This window comes from Carlito syrichta, unplaced genomic scaffold (assembly GCF_000164805.1).
Source record: "Carlito syrichta isolate Samal-C Ts95f unplaced genomic scaffold, Tarsius_syrichta-2.0.1 Scaffold254407, whole genome shotgun sequence".
NCBI lineage: Eukaryota > Metazoa > Chordata > Mammalia > Primates > Tarsiidae > Carlito > Carlito syrichta.
The window spans coordinates 252,112-269,101 of record NW_007198503.1 but is presented as its reverse complement, the minus strand read 5'-3'; the positions used below and the strand labels follow the sequence as shown (position 1 = coordinate 269,101).

Sequence of the window (16,990 nt, the reverse complement as noted above, 5' to 3'; positions counted from 1 at the left end):
GCTGAGCCATCGAGCCCGGCTAACAGTTTCTTAAAAGTTAAACATACACTTACCATACCCCAGCAACCCCATTCCTAGGTATCTATTCAAGGGAAATAAAAACATATGTTTAGCCAGGCGCAGTGGCTGTAATCCAGTAAGCCTGTAATCCCAGCACTTTGGGAGGCCAAGGCGAGAGGACTGCCTGAGCCCAGGGGTTCAAAACCAGCCTGAGCAACTTGGTGAGACCTTGTCTATACAATAAATAAATAAATAAAAACTGAGACGGAAGGATCACCTGAGCCCAGCAGGTCAAGGCTGCAGTGGCAGTGAGTGTGCCACTGCACTCCAGCTTGGGTGACAGAGTAAGACTCTGACTCAAAAACAAAAAACAAAAAATGTTTACACAGAAAACTGTATGTAAATGTTGATAGTCTTAGGTATCTCAAAACTAGAAACAAATATATCTCCATCAACTGGTGAATGCATAAACAAAATGTGGTACATCTCTACAGTGGAACAGTACTCAGCAATAAAAGAAACAAGTTAAGGATCTATGCAAAAACAGGGATGACTCTCAAAAGCATTATACTAAGTTCAAAGCCAGACACAAAGAGCAGTATACCGTACAACTCCATTTACATATATTCTGGAAATATGGTTACCAGAGGTTAGAGATAGGGAGGTAAATGACTACAATGGGGCAGGAAAGCACTTTCTGGAGTGATGGAAATATTTTATATTCTGATGTGGGGCAATGATTACATGATGGTGTACATTTGTGAAAACTTTTAACTGTACACTTGAAAAGGATACAATTTACTATATGTAAATTGTCTCAGTAAATTTTATCTTTAAAAAGGCACAACATACCCTAAAAAAATAGTTAAATAAGGAAAACAAAAAACAAGTGGAATAAACCAATAAATAGTAAAACAAATGAAAAAAAGAGTGTCAAGAATATGCTGAAAGCATATAGAGTTAACTATATATACTTTAAAGTTATGAACCAGAACTACTTAGTGGAAGAAAATGATTTTTCCAGGAAATGCATGAGAATCTGTTCAAACATGACATGCCACATATCCTGGCTCCAATGAGTCCACTATATCTTTGTCCCCCTTGAATAACTTCTTCTATTCCCTTTTTTTTCCTTCACACTTTTGGCTTTGTTCTCAATACAAACATTTCACAAAATAAATTTGAGAGCCTACTATGTACCAAGAGCTGTCCAAAGGGGTTTTATATGTTATTTCTCTTAACCACATAATCATTCCATACTTAGATCTTATTCCCCATCTTTTATCAGTTAAGGATGCTGAAAGCTGAAATTTAGTAATCTGCCAAAGGTACCGTTGACCATAAGCAAAGTCAAAATTTGAACACAGGTTTGACTTCAGAGCCCATGCAGGATATTTTAAAGCACTTTGGAAATTAAGAGTTGCTTTATAAGTATATTCGACAGTCATATTCCTGCAAGCCCTACACCAAATAAAATGCATCACATGCAATTTTCCTGTGCCCAGTGACATGTCATAAAATAACACCAGACAGGAATCAGAAGACTTGGTTTAGTCTTAACTGATACTTTGCATTATGAGCTGAATTGTGTCCCCTTCAAATTCACACGTTCAAGTCCTAACTCCCAGTATCTCAGAAAGTGATTTTATTTGGAAAGAAGGTGGTTGTGGATGCAATTAGTTAGGATGAGATAACAGGGAAGCAGGGTGGGTCTCTAAATCTGCTATGACTGGTGTCCTTATAAAAAGGGGAAATTTGGAGACAAACACACAGGGAGAGAATGTCATATAAAAATAAAGGCAGAAACTGGAGTTTTCTACAAGCCAAGGAGTGCCAAAGATTGCCAGTAACCACCAGAAGCAAAGAGAAAGGCATGGAACAGGTTCTCCTTTACAGTCAGTTGAAGGAACCAACCCTGCCACACCCTAATCTGACTTTCCGCCTCCAGGACTCAGAGAGAATACACTTCTGCTGTTTAAGTCACCCAGTTTGTGATTCTTTGTTATGCCAACCTGTGCCTCATGTTCCAACAGGTAACCCTTTTCACGTTTTTCTTCTTCCAAGATCTGCTACCAAGTATTTTAAATATTTCCTACTTCATTAGTGTTATTTGAGTTACTTTATCTGAGTTATATTCAAGTTACTGAAAGATAGAAGATATTATTTCCAAAGGAACTGTTAAACAGATAATTGGGAGTTCCTCAAGACATAAATCTTGGTAAAGATTCTTATTTCTTCAAAAATTCACTGGCAAATACTCCCCGAATAAGGACAAATCGTTTCTTACCTAGTGCTTTTACTTGTTGCATATAACTTCCTTCTTTCCTTTAGTTTTCACTAACACAGTTCAATATAGCTGAAGTGCATCCTTTAAAATTTTTTCATTTTTATTTTTAATAGAGACAAGGTCTCACTAGGTTGCCCAGGCTGGTCTTGAACACCTGGGCTCAAGAAATCCTCCCGCCTCCGCCTCCGAAACTGCTAGACTTATAGGTGCGAGTGACCAAAGGTGGCCTTTAAGGGCACACTTGATAAAAGGCCTACTTCTTGGATTTCTCACTAATCTGAAATCCTTTGTATAATGACTATTTATGGCACTAATTATTCAACTGGTACAGGATACTGGTATCCAATTTGCTGAACATCATTACTATAACATGATTTCTTCCTTTATAATTTCACATTCAAAAACTTTTTAGATCTGAGTGCTCTTCATTTTGGCACTTAAAAATATTTTTTTTTTATTTTTATGGTTCTCTTCCATTCTGAACAATTCCTTCCCTTATTTTTAAATCTCCATTGTCTTCTTTAATTTTGCCAGGATCTTTCAACTTCCCCTCTTGCAGCTTTTAAGAGCTACCTGAGCCGGGCTCGGTGGCTCAGCCTGCAATCCTGCACTTTGGGAGGCTAAGGTGAGTGGATTGCCTGAGCCCGCGGGTTCGATACCAGCCTGGGCAACTTGGTGAGACCTCATCTCTACAATAAATCAAAAAGTCAGCCGGGCGTGGTAGCGCGCCTGTAGTTCCAGCTACTTGGAAGGCTGAGGCGGAAGGATCGCCGGAGCCCAGCAGGTTGAGGCTGCGGTGGCCAGGAGCGGCCACTGCACTCCTGTCTGGGCCACAGAGTGAGACTCCAACTCAAAAAAAAAAAGAGCCACCTGGCTTTAATTCTTCATTTAATCTAAAAGTAATCATCTTCACTATCTTTCAGTTTTCCTTCTAAAAATATTAAGGCATGAAACTGGTGAATAAGTGTTTCTATAATCAACCTATAATAATAATAACAGAAATTTCACACATTTGATGATTTTAAAAGTTCTATAAGTATCTTAAGTAACACAGCAAGACTACATTTTCTACAACACAAATTTAAAAAATTAGTCAGCATGTTGATATGTGCTTGTAGTCCTAGCTACTTGGGAAGTTGAGGCAGGAGTGCTTGAGGCCAGGAGTTCAAGGTTACAGTGAGCTATGATCATATCACTGTACTCCAGCCTGGGTGAGAGTGAGACCAGATCTTGGGGGGAAAAAACAGTTCGGCAAGAATTAGATATACGAAGTCAGATGCCTAAGGTGAGACCTGAGACTATAGAATTTAGGCAAACCAATTCAATCTAAAAAATTACTATTTCCATTATACCAAAAATCTCTACCTATCTATTTCACAAACATCTTCTAATTTCAGTAACTACAAATAACTTATTTTATACTCACAAACAAATAATTAGCAGTTTAAAGAACTGATAAAATACCAACAATGTAATTTTATTTATTTGAGTCAAGGCCTCACTCTGTGCCCAGGCTGGAGTGCAATGGCATGATCACAGCTCACCACCACCTTGACTCCTGGGTTCAGGTGATCCTGCTGCCTCAGTTCCCCCTCTTCCCCACCCCCAACAGCCAGGGCTACAGGTGTGTGCCACTACACTCTGCTAAATTTTTAATTTTTTTTGTAGAGACAAGGTCTTGCTATGTCACACAGGTTGGTCTCAAACTCCTAGGCTCCAGCAATTCCCCCCACCTCAGCCACCCCAACTGCTGGGATTACAAGCGTGACCCACCATGCTCAACCTATGGTATAATTTCAAACATGATATAAGGAAGAGACAAAACAAAATGAACAGAAAAGAGTCCAGAAACAACCTCAAATGCACATGAGAATGTAATACATGATAAAAGTAGCATTCCAAATCAGTTGGAAAAAAGTAAACTATTCGATTAATAGTAACATGATACATTATTAGTCATTAAAATCAAAACAAAACAAAAAACAACAAAAAAAACTGCATCCCATATAATCCCTTAAACAAAAAACATTTCCACAGGAATAAAAATTCAAATGTAAATTTTAGATGAAAATATATCTATATATACATATAGGGACAGTCTTTGAGAGAGAAACATCTATCTAAACATAAGCAAATACAGAAGCCATAATGGAAAAGATCAATAAGAGTATGTAAAATTTTAACATTTATCTGGGGTCCCAAAAAGACTATAAAATGAGCAAAGAAACAGACAAACGACAATGTGGGGAAAATATCTGCAACAAATATGACACAGTTGATTATCATATAAAGAGCTTCTACAAATCAGTAAGTAAAAAAAAAAGTTGAATAAATGATTGGAAAAGAATAAAGGAATACAAATGAACTATAAACATATGAAAGTACAACCTCATAATTAAAAGATGCAATTTAAAATAAGATACCACTTTTATCTGGCAGTCTGACGAATATTTTAACATTTGCCAAACCCAACTTCCACAATACTTGGTATGGGGAAACAGAGGCACTCATACACTGTTAGTAGGAGTGAAAAGTGGTACTCTTCTGAAAGAGCATTTGACAATAACTAGAAATAAATTTTAGAGGGCACATTTGTTCCAACAATGATTGTAGTAAAAACCAGACATGATCCAATGTCCACGAACTGTGAAGGGGTAAATAAGACGTGGTGTGTCCATAAAATTCAGCTGAATGTACTAAGCAGTTAATGTGTAAAGCGTATTAAAGCAAGGTACAGAGCAGTAAGTTTAGTATGATACCATTTGTGTAAATGAAATGAAGGAAGTAAACAAATAAATATTTGTTACAGGCATACAAATTTTCTGGAAGAATGACAGGTTTCAGAAAGAAGCAGGGCCGGGCTTGGTGGCTCAGCCTGTAAGCCCAGCACTCTGGAAGGCCGAGACGAGTGGACTGCCTGAGCCTTTGGGTTCGAGACCAGTCCAGGCAACTTGGCAGGACCTCGTCTCAACAATAAATCACAAACATTAGCCAGGCGTGGCAACACACGCCTGTAGTTCCGGCTCCTTGGAAGGCTGAGGTGGAAGGATGGCCAGAGCCCAGCAGGTCGAGGCTGCGGTGGCCATGGGCTTGCCACTGCACTCCACTGTACTTCTTTTCAAAGAGAAAGGAGGAGGCCAGGAGCTCATGACCAGCCTAAGCCACATAGCAGAAAAGAAAGAAAGAAGTAGAACTAAGAAAAAGTAGATTTTAAAAAAGTATTAATGCCACGAATTTTTTTATCAAGTACTTAATTTTAAACACAGAATTTTAAAAATAAAGAACAGTTTAAATACTCCATAAACATTTGTTTTTATTTGAAGCAACTATAACTAACATACTCTGAATACTTACTATATGGCAAGTTTGGTAGCAAGGGCTAGGTGTTAAGCAAGTAACTACTCAGCTGCAGTAAGTGAAAACTTCAACTGTCTTTCTACAAACACTTATTCGACACATAAGCAGCTCTTTCTCCCCGCAAAGAGAAAGTAAAGGAACACTGTTTTCTTCTTCTTACCCACCTACCCCCAATCTCTTGACATTAAAGAAAAAATTCTCCCAGGAAACACTTTGTCCTTGAAATTATTTCACCCAGTTTATTACCACATGGCTAAAGGACATTATCTTTATGAATTAAGAATGCTTTAATAGTTAAATTAAAATAAGAGTGAACTTAAAATGTATTAGGCTCTGTCAAAAAAGATGGTCTCAGACACTGATCCACCAACAAATAATGTATAATAATGAATGGTTACAGTAAAGTCACAACTCTTCAAGTCAGATTTCTTCACACATGGAAACGATCTATTTCATTAGGGTGCCATGTAATAGCCTACATTTAAGGAAACAATAGCAAAAGATTCTATTTGATAAAGAATTTTTAAAATTTAATTAAAGCACATATTCTATTTGTAAACTTCATTTACAATTTAGCTATTTTTGTAATTCCCTCAAAATATGTGACATGGAGCCTGGGAACCCCCAGACTAAGTTACAAACTGAAAGTTCAGTAATGTATATGCGTGTGTCTCTTCCCACCCCGTTTCACTGTATCTAAGACTACTACTCTGATTTTGCTGCCTCACTCATCATCTTTCTACGTTTACTACTTAGCCCAGCTGAATACTTCCTCTGGTCACTTCCAAATCTCTCCTCCAAGGTATTCAAACAGTTTCATTTTCCTACCCACTTCTTTGACTATGTACCAAAATTTAAGTTCTGCAGGCAAATACTGCTATAACAAAAAATCATCAACAATGAACTGACATTGGTTTTCTTCCCCTAGCAAATGTGATGTAAATGCTTATTAAATGTTTTATTTTATTCAAATAAGCCAATGCACTATTACCATAGTCCACAATTCAAGACAGGATAACTATATTTAAATCCACATAAACTAACACAGTACTCTAAGAATACTATACTTAGGAAACAATTTCATTCCTCCCCATTTTCACATCAGCCATGAACATATTTTCAGAGTTAAGCACTGTAACTAACACACATCTGATAATATGTAAAAGAAGGGGGAGTGGTGGAAGGACCAAGCAAAGATACTTTACTATAATAAAGTAAACAAAGAACAGAGTACCACATGTTCTCACTCATAAGCGGACCTGAACATTTACCACAATACTATAAGAAAGGGATTGGCGATAGCAGGATACTGCTGGGGGGGGGGCAGATGGGGAGGAGATGACACAACAATAAGGGCACCTGATCTCAAACCAGGTAAAGTGGGGACCAAAGGGAGGCCCAAACTTTACCTGTACAATGACCACTTGTATACCTAATCCTGAGTTGTATCCCACATCTTTAAAATAAAAGCTAAAAATAAAAAGATTCAAAGTTCTACTGTTATTCAACTTCAGTAATGAGTTTGTTTTAAAATAATAGTACTCACTGTGGTTAAGAAAGTTAAAAGAATAGCCCTCATTCTTCAATTTTTGTAACCTTATATAGACAATAAATTTAAGACGTGATAGGGGTTCTCACTCTTAAGCAGACCCTGAGCATTTACCATAACACTATAAGAAAGGGACTGGCAACAGCTAGATGGGGTGGGGATGGGAGACATAAAACATCAACAAGAGCACCTGATCTCAAGCCAGGCAATGTGTGGACCAAAGGAGGCCCAAACTTTGCCTGTACAATGATCATTTACTTGTATACCTAATCCCGAATTGTATCCCACATCTTTAAAATAAAATAAATAAATAAAATAGGTTAAAAAAAGATTATAAAGTACATTTCCATCCTCTATTCTGTCCCAACATTAATAATGAATAATGAAAAAATGCTCAGCCTCCCTAATCATCAGAGAAATGCAAAGCAGAGCCACAATGAAATACCACCTTACCTCAGTAAGGATGGTCATCATCAGTCAAAATACAATACATGCTGGTGCAGATGTGGAGAAAAGAGGATACTTCTTTTGTTGGTGAGAGTACAAACTAGTCCAATTTCCATGGAAAATCGTGTGGAAATATCTAAAGGAACTAGAAATTGATCTTCCACATGATCCAGCAATCCCCCTCCTAGGAATATACCCGGAGGAACACAAATCACTCTACAAGAGACAAAACATGCACACGCATGTTTATTACAGCACTATTCACAATAGCAAAAACATGGAATCAACCCCACTGCCCATCAAAAGTAAACCGGATAAAGAAAATGTGGGGTGTATATACATGATGGTATAGTACACAGTCAAAAAGCAGGGCAAAAAAACCATGGACTTCTCAGCAAATTGGATGGAACTGGAGACAAGAATTCTTAGTGATTCTATCGCAGAAACAAAGAACCAAATGCTGCATGTGATCGCTCATTAAGTGGGACCCGAACCTCAATCACAATAGCACAAGGGAGGGATTGGCAATAGCAGGACACTGCCAGGGGAAGGTATGCAACGACACCAAGGGCACTGATCCCAAACCAGGGACTGAGGGCCAGCCGGAGGCCCACCTTCACCTGCACATACAGGACTTATGTGCTTAATCCTGACTTGTATCCCACATCTTTATAATAAAGAAAAAAAGATTACAAAGTGCATTTCTATCCACTATTCTGACATGAATAATGTTAACGCAGAAAAGAGAAGAAAAGAAATAAAACAGCCAAAGCATTAAACTAGATACAACAGCAAAACACATTATAATGTATCACATACTGGCCAAAATAAATACTGAGCCTTTATGTTCAAAATACTTCTTTAAAATTGTCTCTTAAGGATAGAGTAGTAGTTTTACTATCAACACTTCTAAACAATTCCTCTGTGTTTTTCCAACTTCATATTCAGTTCTAAGCTTTTGTTTTCAAACTGAATTGACAAGGGAGCAAAATGTATGAAAGATGATAAAAAATAATGTAAGAGTAGCCGGGCTTGGTGGCTCAGCCTGTAATCCCGTGCCTTTGGGAGGTTGAGGTGAGTGGATTGCCTGAGCCCGTGGGTTCGAGACCCGCCTGAGCCACTTGGAGAGACCTCGTCTCTACAATAAATCAAAATATTAGCTGGGCGTGGTAGCGCGCACCTGTAGCTCCAGCTACTCGGAAGGCTGAGGTGGAAGGATTGCCGGAGTGCAGCAGGTCAAGGCTGCGGTGGCCGGGAGCGGCCACTGCACTCCAGTCTGGGTGACAGAGTGGGACTCCAATGCAAAATAAATAAATAAATAAAATAAATAATAATAATAATAATAATGTAAGCATTTCCTCAAATGCATAACATAAACATATTTAAGATATTAACAGAAATCCAAAGTATACCCTTCGCTTTTATAAGCAATATAAATTCTGTCATAAGAAAACATTTCTCTATGAAAGGGTTAGTAAAATCTATCATTTTTGGTTTAGCATACCCATTTTTAGATTTTTACTACAATAGCTTCCTTAACTGACCTCCATGTAACTGTCTTGCCTTAGCCAACACTTTTTTTGCCTATAGCATGCTGACCTCTCTCAACTAGTATGCTATTTTTGTCTAATCAGATACTTCTTTCATTTCACTAGTTGAACTACATGCTTAACAACTGAGTTGTTTGTTCCCAAACCTGTTTTTGTCAGTTTACTTGTTACAGTTCTTACATAATTTAATTCAACATTATTTAAGTCTATGGACTACAAGTACAAAAAAGAAGAGTTGTTTCTTTGTAAACTAAGTTGAATGTAAACTTAAGTAGAATAACTCACTTTTGAGTTATTCTTTTTAAAGGGTGCTGGATTAATAAAGGCGAGATAACTGCAAAATATTAGAGAAAATCCTAAAAAGCTAGAAACAGCCTATACTTAGAATTTTTCAAAAGTATCTTTAAGCTTTTATTCTACTTTAGAGAAAAATCCAAACTGAAAATTGCAGATCATGAGTTATGGATAATAGTTTACATAAGAATAACTTCTTTCAACTCCACAAAGAGATAACATTAGTCTATGTCAAAAAGTTTGTAAATGAACATATGTTTATACATATTAACTTAAAATTTTAAAATGTTACGGTATCTGTTTTCTTTTTAATGATTTGCCCGCTCTAACTTTTTCAATACCCTATCAAGTAGCTCTCACAATTTCATCAGACAGAAAGGCATCTAACATCTTTTTTTCCTGAACCTCTTAAACTGGTTTGATATACCAACTAGATAAATACTACATGACCATAAAAAGTAAAATCATGTGTAGTAATAAGCACTCTAAAATAACTTAATGAAAAAATATGACCTTGAAATGAAAATTACAAAACACTGCTTAAAGAAATCCAAGAAGACACAAACAAATGGAAAAATATTCCATGCTCATGGATAGGAAGAATCAACACTGTTAAGATGTCCATCCTACCAAAGGCAACCTACAGATTCAACGCAATACCCATTAAGCTACCAACATCATTCTTCTCAGACCTAGAAATGACAATATAGGAATTCATATGGAAACATAAACGACCACGAATAGCCAAAACAATCCTTAGCAAAAGAAACAAAGCAGGAGGTATCACACTTCCAGACTTCAAACTTTACTATAAGGCTACAGTAACCAAAACAGCCTGGTATTGGTACAAGAACAGGCATATAGACCAATGGAACAGGATAGAGATTCCAGAAGCAAAGCCTCAATTCCTCAACCAACCCACATCTTTGACAAAGCCTCCAACAACAACCACTGGGGAGAGGAGAACCTATTCAGTAAATGGTGCTGGGAAAACTGACTGAACATATGCAGAAGATTGAAACAGGACCCCTACCTATCACCATACACAAAAATCAACTCTAAATGGATCAAAGACCTGAATGTAAAACCTCAAACTATAAGAATCTTAGAAAGTGCAGGAGACACCCTTATGAAAATTGGAACTGGGAACCAATTCCTATTCAGAACCCTAAAGGCCAACACCTTAAGAAATCAGATAGACAAGTGGGACCTCATCAAATTAACGAGTTTCTGCAAAGCAAAAGAAACCATCAAGAGAGCAGGGAGACAGCTCACAGAATGGGAAAATATATTTGCCAACTGTTTATCTGACAAAGGCCTAACATCTAGGATCTACAAGGAACTCAAACGTGCTGAAAGGAAAAAAATAAGCAGTCCCTTTAAAAAGTGGGAAAAGACATGAACAGACACTTCTCCAAAGAAGATATACGGGCAGCCAACAGACACATGAAAAAGTGCTCAGCCTCACTCATCGTAAGAGAAATGCCAATCAAAATCACACTGAGATACCACCTAACCCCTTATGTAAGAATGGCCATCACTAATAAAACAAACAACAACAGATGCTGGCGAGGATGTGGAGAAAAAGGACCATTTCTACACTGCTGGTGGGAATGCAGACTAGTACAACCTCTTTGGAAGACAGTGTGGCGATTTCTGAAAGGACTAGAAATTGACCTTCTATATGACCCAGTAATTCCCCTATAGGGAATATACCTAGAGGACTCAAATTATTCTACAGAAAAGATACCTGCACACGTATGTTTGCTGCAGCTCTATTCACAATAGCAAAAACATGGAACCGTGTTGCCCATTGAAGCTGGACTGGATTAAAAAAATATGGTACATATACACAAGGAATATCATGCAGCTATAAAGGACAAATATATGGACTTGGCAGCAACTTGGATGGATTTGGAGTCAATCATACTCAGTGATTTATCACAGAAACAAAGAACTGAGTTCCATTGTTCTCACTCATAAGGTGACCTTGAACAATTATAATGCTATAAGAAAGTGATTGGCAGTGGTGGAAAACTGTCAGGGAGTTGGGGGTGTGACTGGCAGTTGAGGGAAACTGATAGGGGAGGGAGGGGCATACCTCATCAACAAGGGTACCTGCATGAACAATGTTTATATACCTAACCCTGAACTGTACTCTACATCTTTATAACAAATAAATTAATTTTAAAAAGAATTTTTATTTCTTAATATTTAATTGGAATACATAAAAAAGAAAAAATATTAGAAGGTATGTTCTACAAGGGAAAAGATCTTTATCTATTTTTTTCACAGATATACCCCAAGCTTCTAGAACACTTCCTGGTGTATAGTTGATGTACAATAAATATTTGTTGAATTAAGAAGAAAATGAACTTACTGTGATGACAGCCTTGCTAAGACAGATGGATCCTCTGCAGCCATATTCTGTCTCATCTTCAGATTTGTAGTAACTCAGAGTATTATTTTTCAAAACTACCCAGCGATCCTGCCACCCATGAATATAGTTTGTCCACTGGGAAGGAGGAGAGGAGAGAAAAACAAAAAACAAAGGTATTTTAGAAATCTAACGTTTTGAAACAAATCTACTTTTAAAATCAAAATGTGCAAAGTCCTAACTTAATTCTAAACATAAAAGTTAAAATCATTATAAAAAGTAAAAAATTGAGATTTTCTAGACTGCATAATGATTTTCAGTAATTCTTACAATATTATAAGTAAGAAACAAAACACAGCATCTTCTAACATTTGAAGAATAAAACCAAACTAAGATTCTGGCTTAAAGTTTGGCTTTGTTCTGTGTGTGCTTTCATCCCCTTCTTCATCACCTTCAGGACACTTAAATTGTTTTGGTCCCTGTCATAATTAACATATTCAATAGAAAAGAAGGTTCAGTTATGTAGTATCTCATTCTCCAACACCAAAGACTGTATGAAGCCTTCTAAATCAAAAGCAGTAAAAGCCTATCAGTGCTAAATTCTACTTCTGTTTCCCATATGAAAATTTATGATAGTCATAAACACATCAAAGTAAAAATACTAGATAATTGGCCAGGCTCGGTGGCTCAGCCTGTAATCCCAGCACTTTGGGAGGCCGAAGGTAGTGGACTGCCTGAGCCTGCGGGTTCGAGACCGACCTGGGCAACTCGGGGAGACCTTGTCTCTACACTAAATCAAAAACTAGCCAGGCATGGTAGCGCACGCCTGTAGTTCTGGCTACTTGGAAGGCTGAGGTGGAAGGATCGCCAGAGCCCAGCAGGTCGAGGCTGTGGTGGCGGGAGTGTGCCACTGCACTCCAGTCTGGGCGACAGAGTGAGACTCCAACTCAAAAACAAAAACAACAACAACAAAAAACCTAGATAATTAATCTTTTACCAAATTCTAAAACCAATTCAAAATGGATGTCAAAATATACTACATTGGCTCAGGCTCTTTATTCATTGAGAAATCTTTATTTTCCTATTCTCAAGTTTAGTGATTCATTCAGTTCTTAATTCTTCTAAGTCCCAACATTATAACCTGCGAATGCACCCATGCTGACAGTTTAACTTATTCTAACAGCTACCTAATCACCATTTTCTTATTTCTAACTGCTTCTGACTTACCACCATATAGACACCTATTTGAAATAAATGATAGTTACATACAAAACTAAATTCAGCCAGACTCGGTGGCTCAGCCTGTAATCCCGTGCCTTTGGGAGTCTGAGGTGAGTGGATTGCCTGAGCCCGCGGGTTCGAGACCCACCTGGGCAAGCGAGACCTCATCTCTACGATAAATCAAAAAATGAGCCGGGCGTGGTAGCGCGTGCCTGTAGTTCCAGCTACTCGGAAGGCTGAGGCGGAAGGATCGCCAGAGCCCAGCAGGTGGAGGCTGCGGTGGCCAGGTGCGGCCAATGCACTCCAGTCTGGGCGACAGAGAGACTCCAACTCAAAAAAAAAAAACTAAATTCACCTTTTATAAGAAGCACCTCCTATGTTCCTATTTTCTTGGCTGCACTGCTCAGGGTTAGAGTATTCTATGAATAGAAAAGTGGATACAAGATTAAGCATACTCAACTACTTTACTACTCCTACGAGGAGAGTTCTGACAAGCAACTTCTGTGAACTTTAGTTTCTCTACCTGTTGTTTGAATAGCTGAAAAAATAATGAAAATGCCTTGCGCAGTCCTAGAAGATACTCAATACCTGACTATTCCTTCTCAACTCTTACAGCCCATCACCAAATCCTACCCACCTTTCCTTTACGCTAAATCCATAATTTGCCTTCTTTTTCATATTCTTTAGGTATTCCAATCAAATTACCAGGTTCCTGAGTTCCTGAGAAGGTTTAATGGCCTTACCTTTAGTACCGTGCTTTTTCGTAACTCATATAAACCTATTTACTTATTAAGTATATTTGCCTACTTTTCTTATATATTAATCTTTTTAAGTCTCCAGCTCCAAAACTTACACGAATAACCTCCCATTGCCTGCCATACAAATTGTTTAGACTGACATTCAAGACCATCCATGGATTAATCCTAATTTGCTTATACTTACCACCCTTCATAAGGCAAGTTAGCTGTGTGACTTTGGTCAAGGTACTTACTCCGTGTTATTTTCTTTTTAAACTCTCTCTCTTTTAGATTAAACTCAAAAACAGACTTAGAACAGTGCCTGGCACATAGTGTTTTCTCAGTTTGAAGAAAAGTTATGCATGGTTAATGAGCTTTGGTGTCTCTCACTAGAACAAACTCCTTCCAATGTGACAGGAGGGTCCCCAGCAACTATATATCCGTAATTTTACATTATGTTTTCATAAAGAATGGAACAAATTACATAAGCTTTAGGACCATTTACTCAGTAAATGTTAGCTGCTATAATTACACCTGAAAGGCGGGTTTTTTGCTTTTTCTCTGCTCTCATAATGTTCCCTTACTCTTCCATTTAACAAATACAGATAAGGCAATATGCTTGACACTGCAGGAAAATCAAATATTCCTGTTGCCAATAGGCCAGAAAGCACAAATTCAAGAAGAAAAATATATTTAGAATAAAAGCCAGAAGCAAGCTACAAGGAAAATACTATGGGAATTCAAGAGAAGGAGATCTCGAATAATTGGCAAAATAAGAAAAGGCTTCATGGAAATTTTGAGATGGATTCTTAACGACAGAATTTCAGCCAAATTAGGTGTGTGGAGAAGCAGAAGGTAAACCATGAGGGGGGGAGGGAATTCAGAAGTTGAGTGAGTTTTTTCTTTTATCCAGGCTTCGTCCCCCTTACCATGATTCATCCTGATATAACACTACCTGGAACTATTACCCATCCAATCTCTTTGGAGCCTACCCTCTTAAAAAGTGATTTTATAAAAAATGTGCTTCATATTTCTGTGTATTTCGGATAACCATACGGGAAAAAACCCTTTGGGCTTACACATAAATAAAAATTTACCCCTCCTCCATTCCAAATCCACCCCACTTTAGCGGGGAAAAATCAAAACAAATGAGTATTGGGATTTATCTACATTACTTATTAGAAGGAAAAGAACAAGGCTTAGTTCTAACTCATTTAAATTACCAGAGAATACAAAGAACTCAAAATATATGTCATTTAAATTTAAAAACAAGTACAATACTCAGTATGAGTATTTGAATCCAATTTAGAATACCCTTGATTTAAAAGCTTCCAGAAAATGTTATACATAACCACAAATTATTAGATTTCAGGAAAATTTTCTTTAGCTGTTTGCAAGAATACCAAAAGTTTTACTCCTGCTGATTCCACATATGCAGCAACAGTCAAAATTGAAGTTATTCACCCTCTACAGAAGTGGTCAAATACTACAGCTTTACACATTTAAATACTGAGAGCAATTTTCCATTTTTTGATCTACAGTACTCAGCATACAGTAAATACTCAGACACTAGGGACTTTTTCCATCAGTCACTCCAATCCCCCACCTCCCAAAAACGTGATGATCAGTAAGTCAAAAATGTAACTTGTTTTGTAAAATACTTAACACCCCACAATGCTAATATGGCGGTCTGCTTCTCATCTAATGAGTAAAGTGATGAAACTATCAGAATCACTGAGAAGCAAAGAACCCATTTTATAACTATTCCCAACTGAAAATTACACCACTATGTGTTCAATTCAGATTCCTAAATCATAAGAAACATTTCATCTAAAGAAACCCTGAGGAGCTTCATTTTACTGAAAACATTGCACTGAAACGCCAATGATCAAGGTATCAACACACACCATAACTTTTCTGCAATGTTAAAGTTAACACTTGCAAACCTTAGTTCTGACATACTCATGCCTTTCCTAGGCCCCTTCCCTTTAGCTTTCTAAAAACATTAGAAAAGCCCAATATGAAACAATCCCACAGATGATTTCCAAACGCTTTGCCAAAGTATGAATGCTGGAAGCAGGGTGATTTCTTAAGAGCCAGTGGCTGCACATGACCCGGTATCTCATGACCCGCTTGTTGAGAGGCTGGCCCATGCTCCCCCTCTGCAAGTTAACTGCTAGCTCCAGCCGTTCTATAAGTTTAACAGGGAGGCAGAAAGGAGGCCAAAAAGCTATGTGAATCTTCTGACAGCAAAAACCTAAACTAAACAACAACAAAAACCCCATGTAATATCGAAAGACCACCATCAACGAACAGTCCTACGAACGACTACTTTGCTAACACTTTGAAAAGGGAGTTTTTAGAAATACAGAAAGGGTAAAATAAACTGTTTTTCCCTGATCCCGGACCCCTTGCCGCAAAAAATATCTTATTAGATAACGCTCTTCTTTCTGAACTAAAGGTCGGTCTCCACTAACACGTTCCAAGTTACTATGAACGTTTCCTGTACCCGTTACGTGCCGATTCAACAGCCCTTCTCTGAACTGAAGGGGTGAAAGGGAAGGTTCAGAAGTCCTCCACATTCATCTCTCTCTCACCGTCTCACCTGGCACAGTCTAACACCTCCGATTTCAGCACCCAAGCGAGTAGCTTCGGATTCTGTCGAAAGAGACGCGTCCGCCGAGCGCCCCAACCCTACCCGGCTTGGCATCCCCAGACCGGCCTCGTGGGAGAGATCCGATCGGAACCGCTCCCACGCCCAGTGGTCCGGACACCGCTGCTACCCCGCCCGGATTCCCAAACCCGGGACCACCGCCGCCCCGGCTCTGAAGTCGCCGCGTGCACCTGGCCGTCCGAAGCGGATCGCGGGTCGACACCCGCCTCCCTGGGGCCTCGGCCGCCCCTGGCGAGTCCGGGCAAGGCGAGGACAGGTCCCCGCTCCCCAGCCCAGCCCAGCCCCTGCGACAGCACTCCGCCCCGCACCCCGGCACGTTCCGTGCCTCCCGCCCAGCCCCACCCCAAGCCTCCGCGCCCGCCCGGCCGCAGGTGAGTCTGGGCGGGAGGCCCTCGGCCCCGCGGGGCTCACCTTGCTGAGGACCCCGCAGCGCTCCACGGGCGGCCCGGACTCCGTCTCCGGATCCTCCTCCGAGCCCGACGAGTTCCAGCTCTGGT

The 16,990-nt window shown here is 38.9% G+C and overlaps 1 protein-coding gene across 1 annotated transcript in view; it reads right to left on the bottom strand.

Annotated features, from left to right (window-relative positions):
- COL4A3BP (collagen type IV alpha 3 binding protein) overlaps positions 1 to 16,990 on the bottom strand; it is a 129,008-nt gene that overhangs the window by 110,451 nt on the left and 1,567 nt on the right. Inside the window, exons 2-3 of the mRNA XM_021709546.1 lie at positions 16,905 to 16,985; positions 11,865 to 11,999 (exon numbers count right to left, since the gene is read on the bottom strand). Of these exons, the coding sequence (XP_021565221.1) occupies positions 11,865 to 11,999; positions 16,905 to 16,985 (216 nt within the window). The remainder of the gene's footprint in view (positions 1 to 11,864; positions 12,000 to 16,904; positions 16,986 to 16,990) is intronic.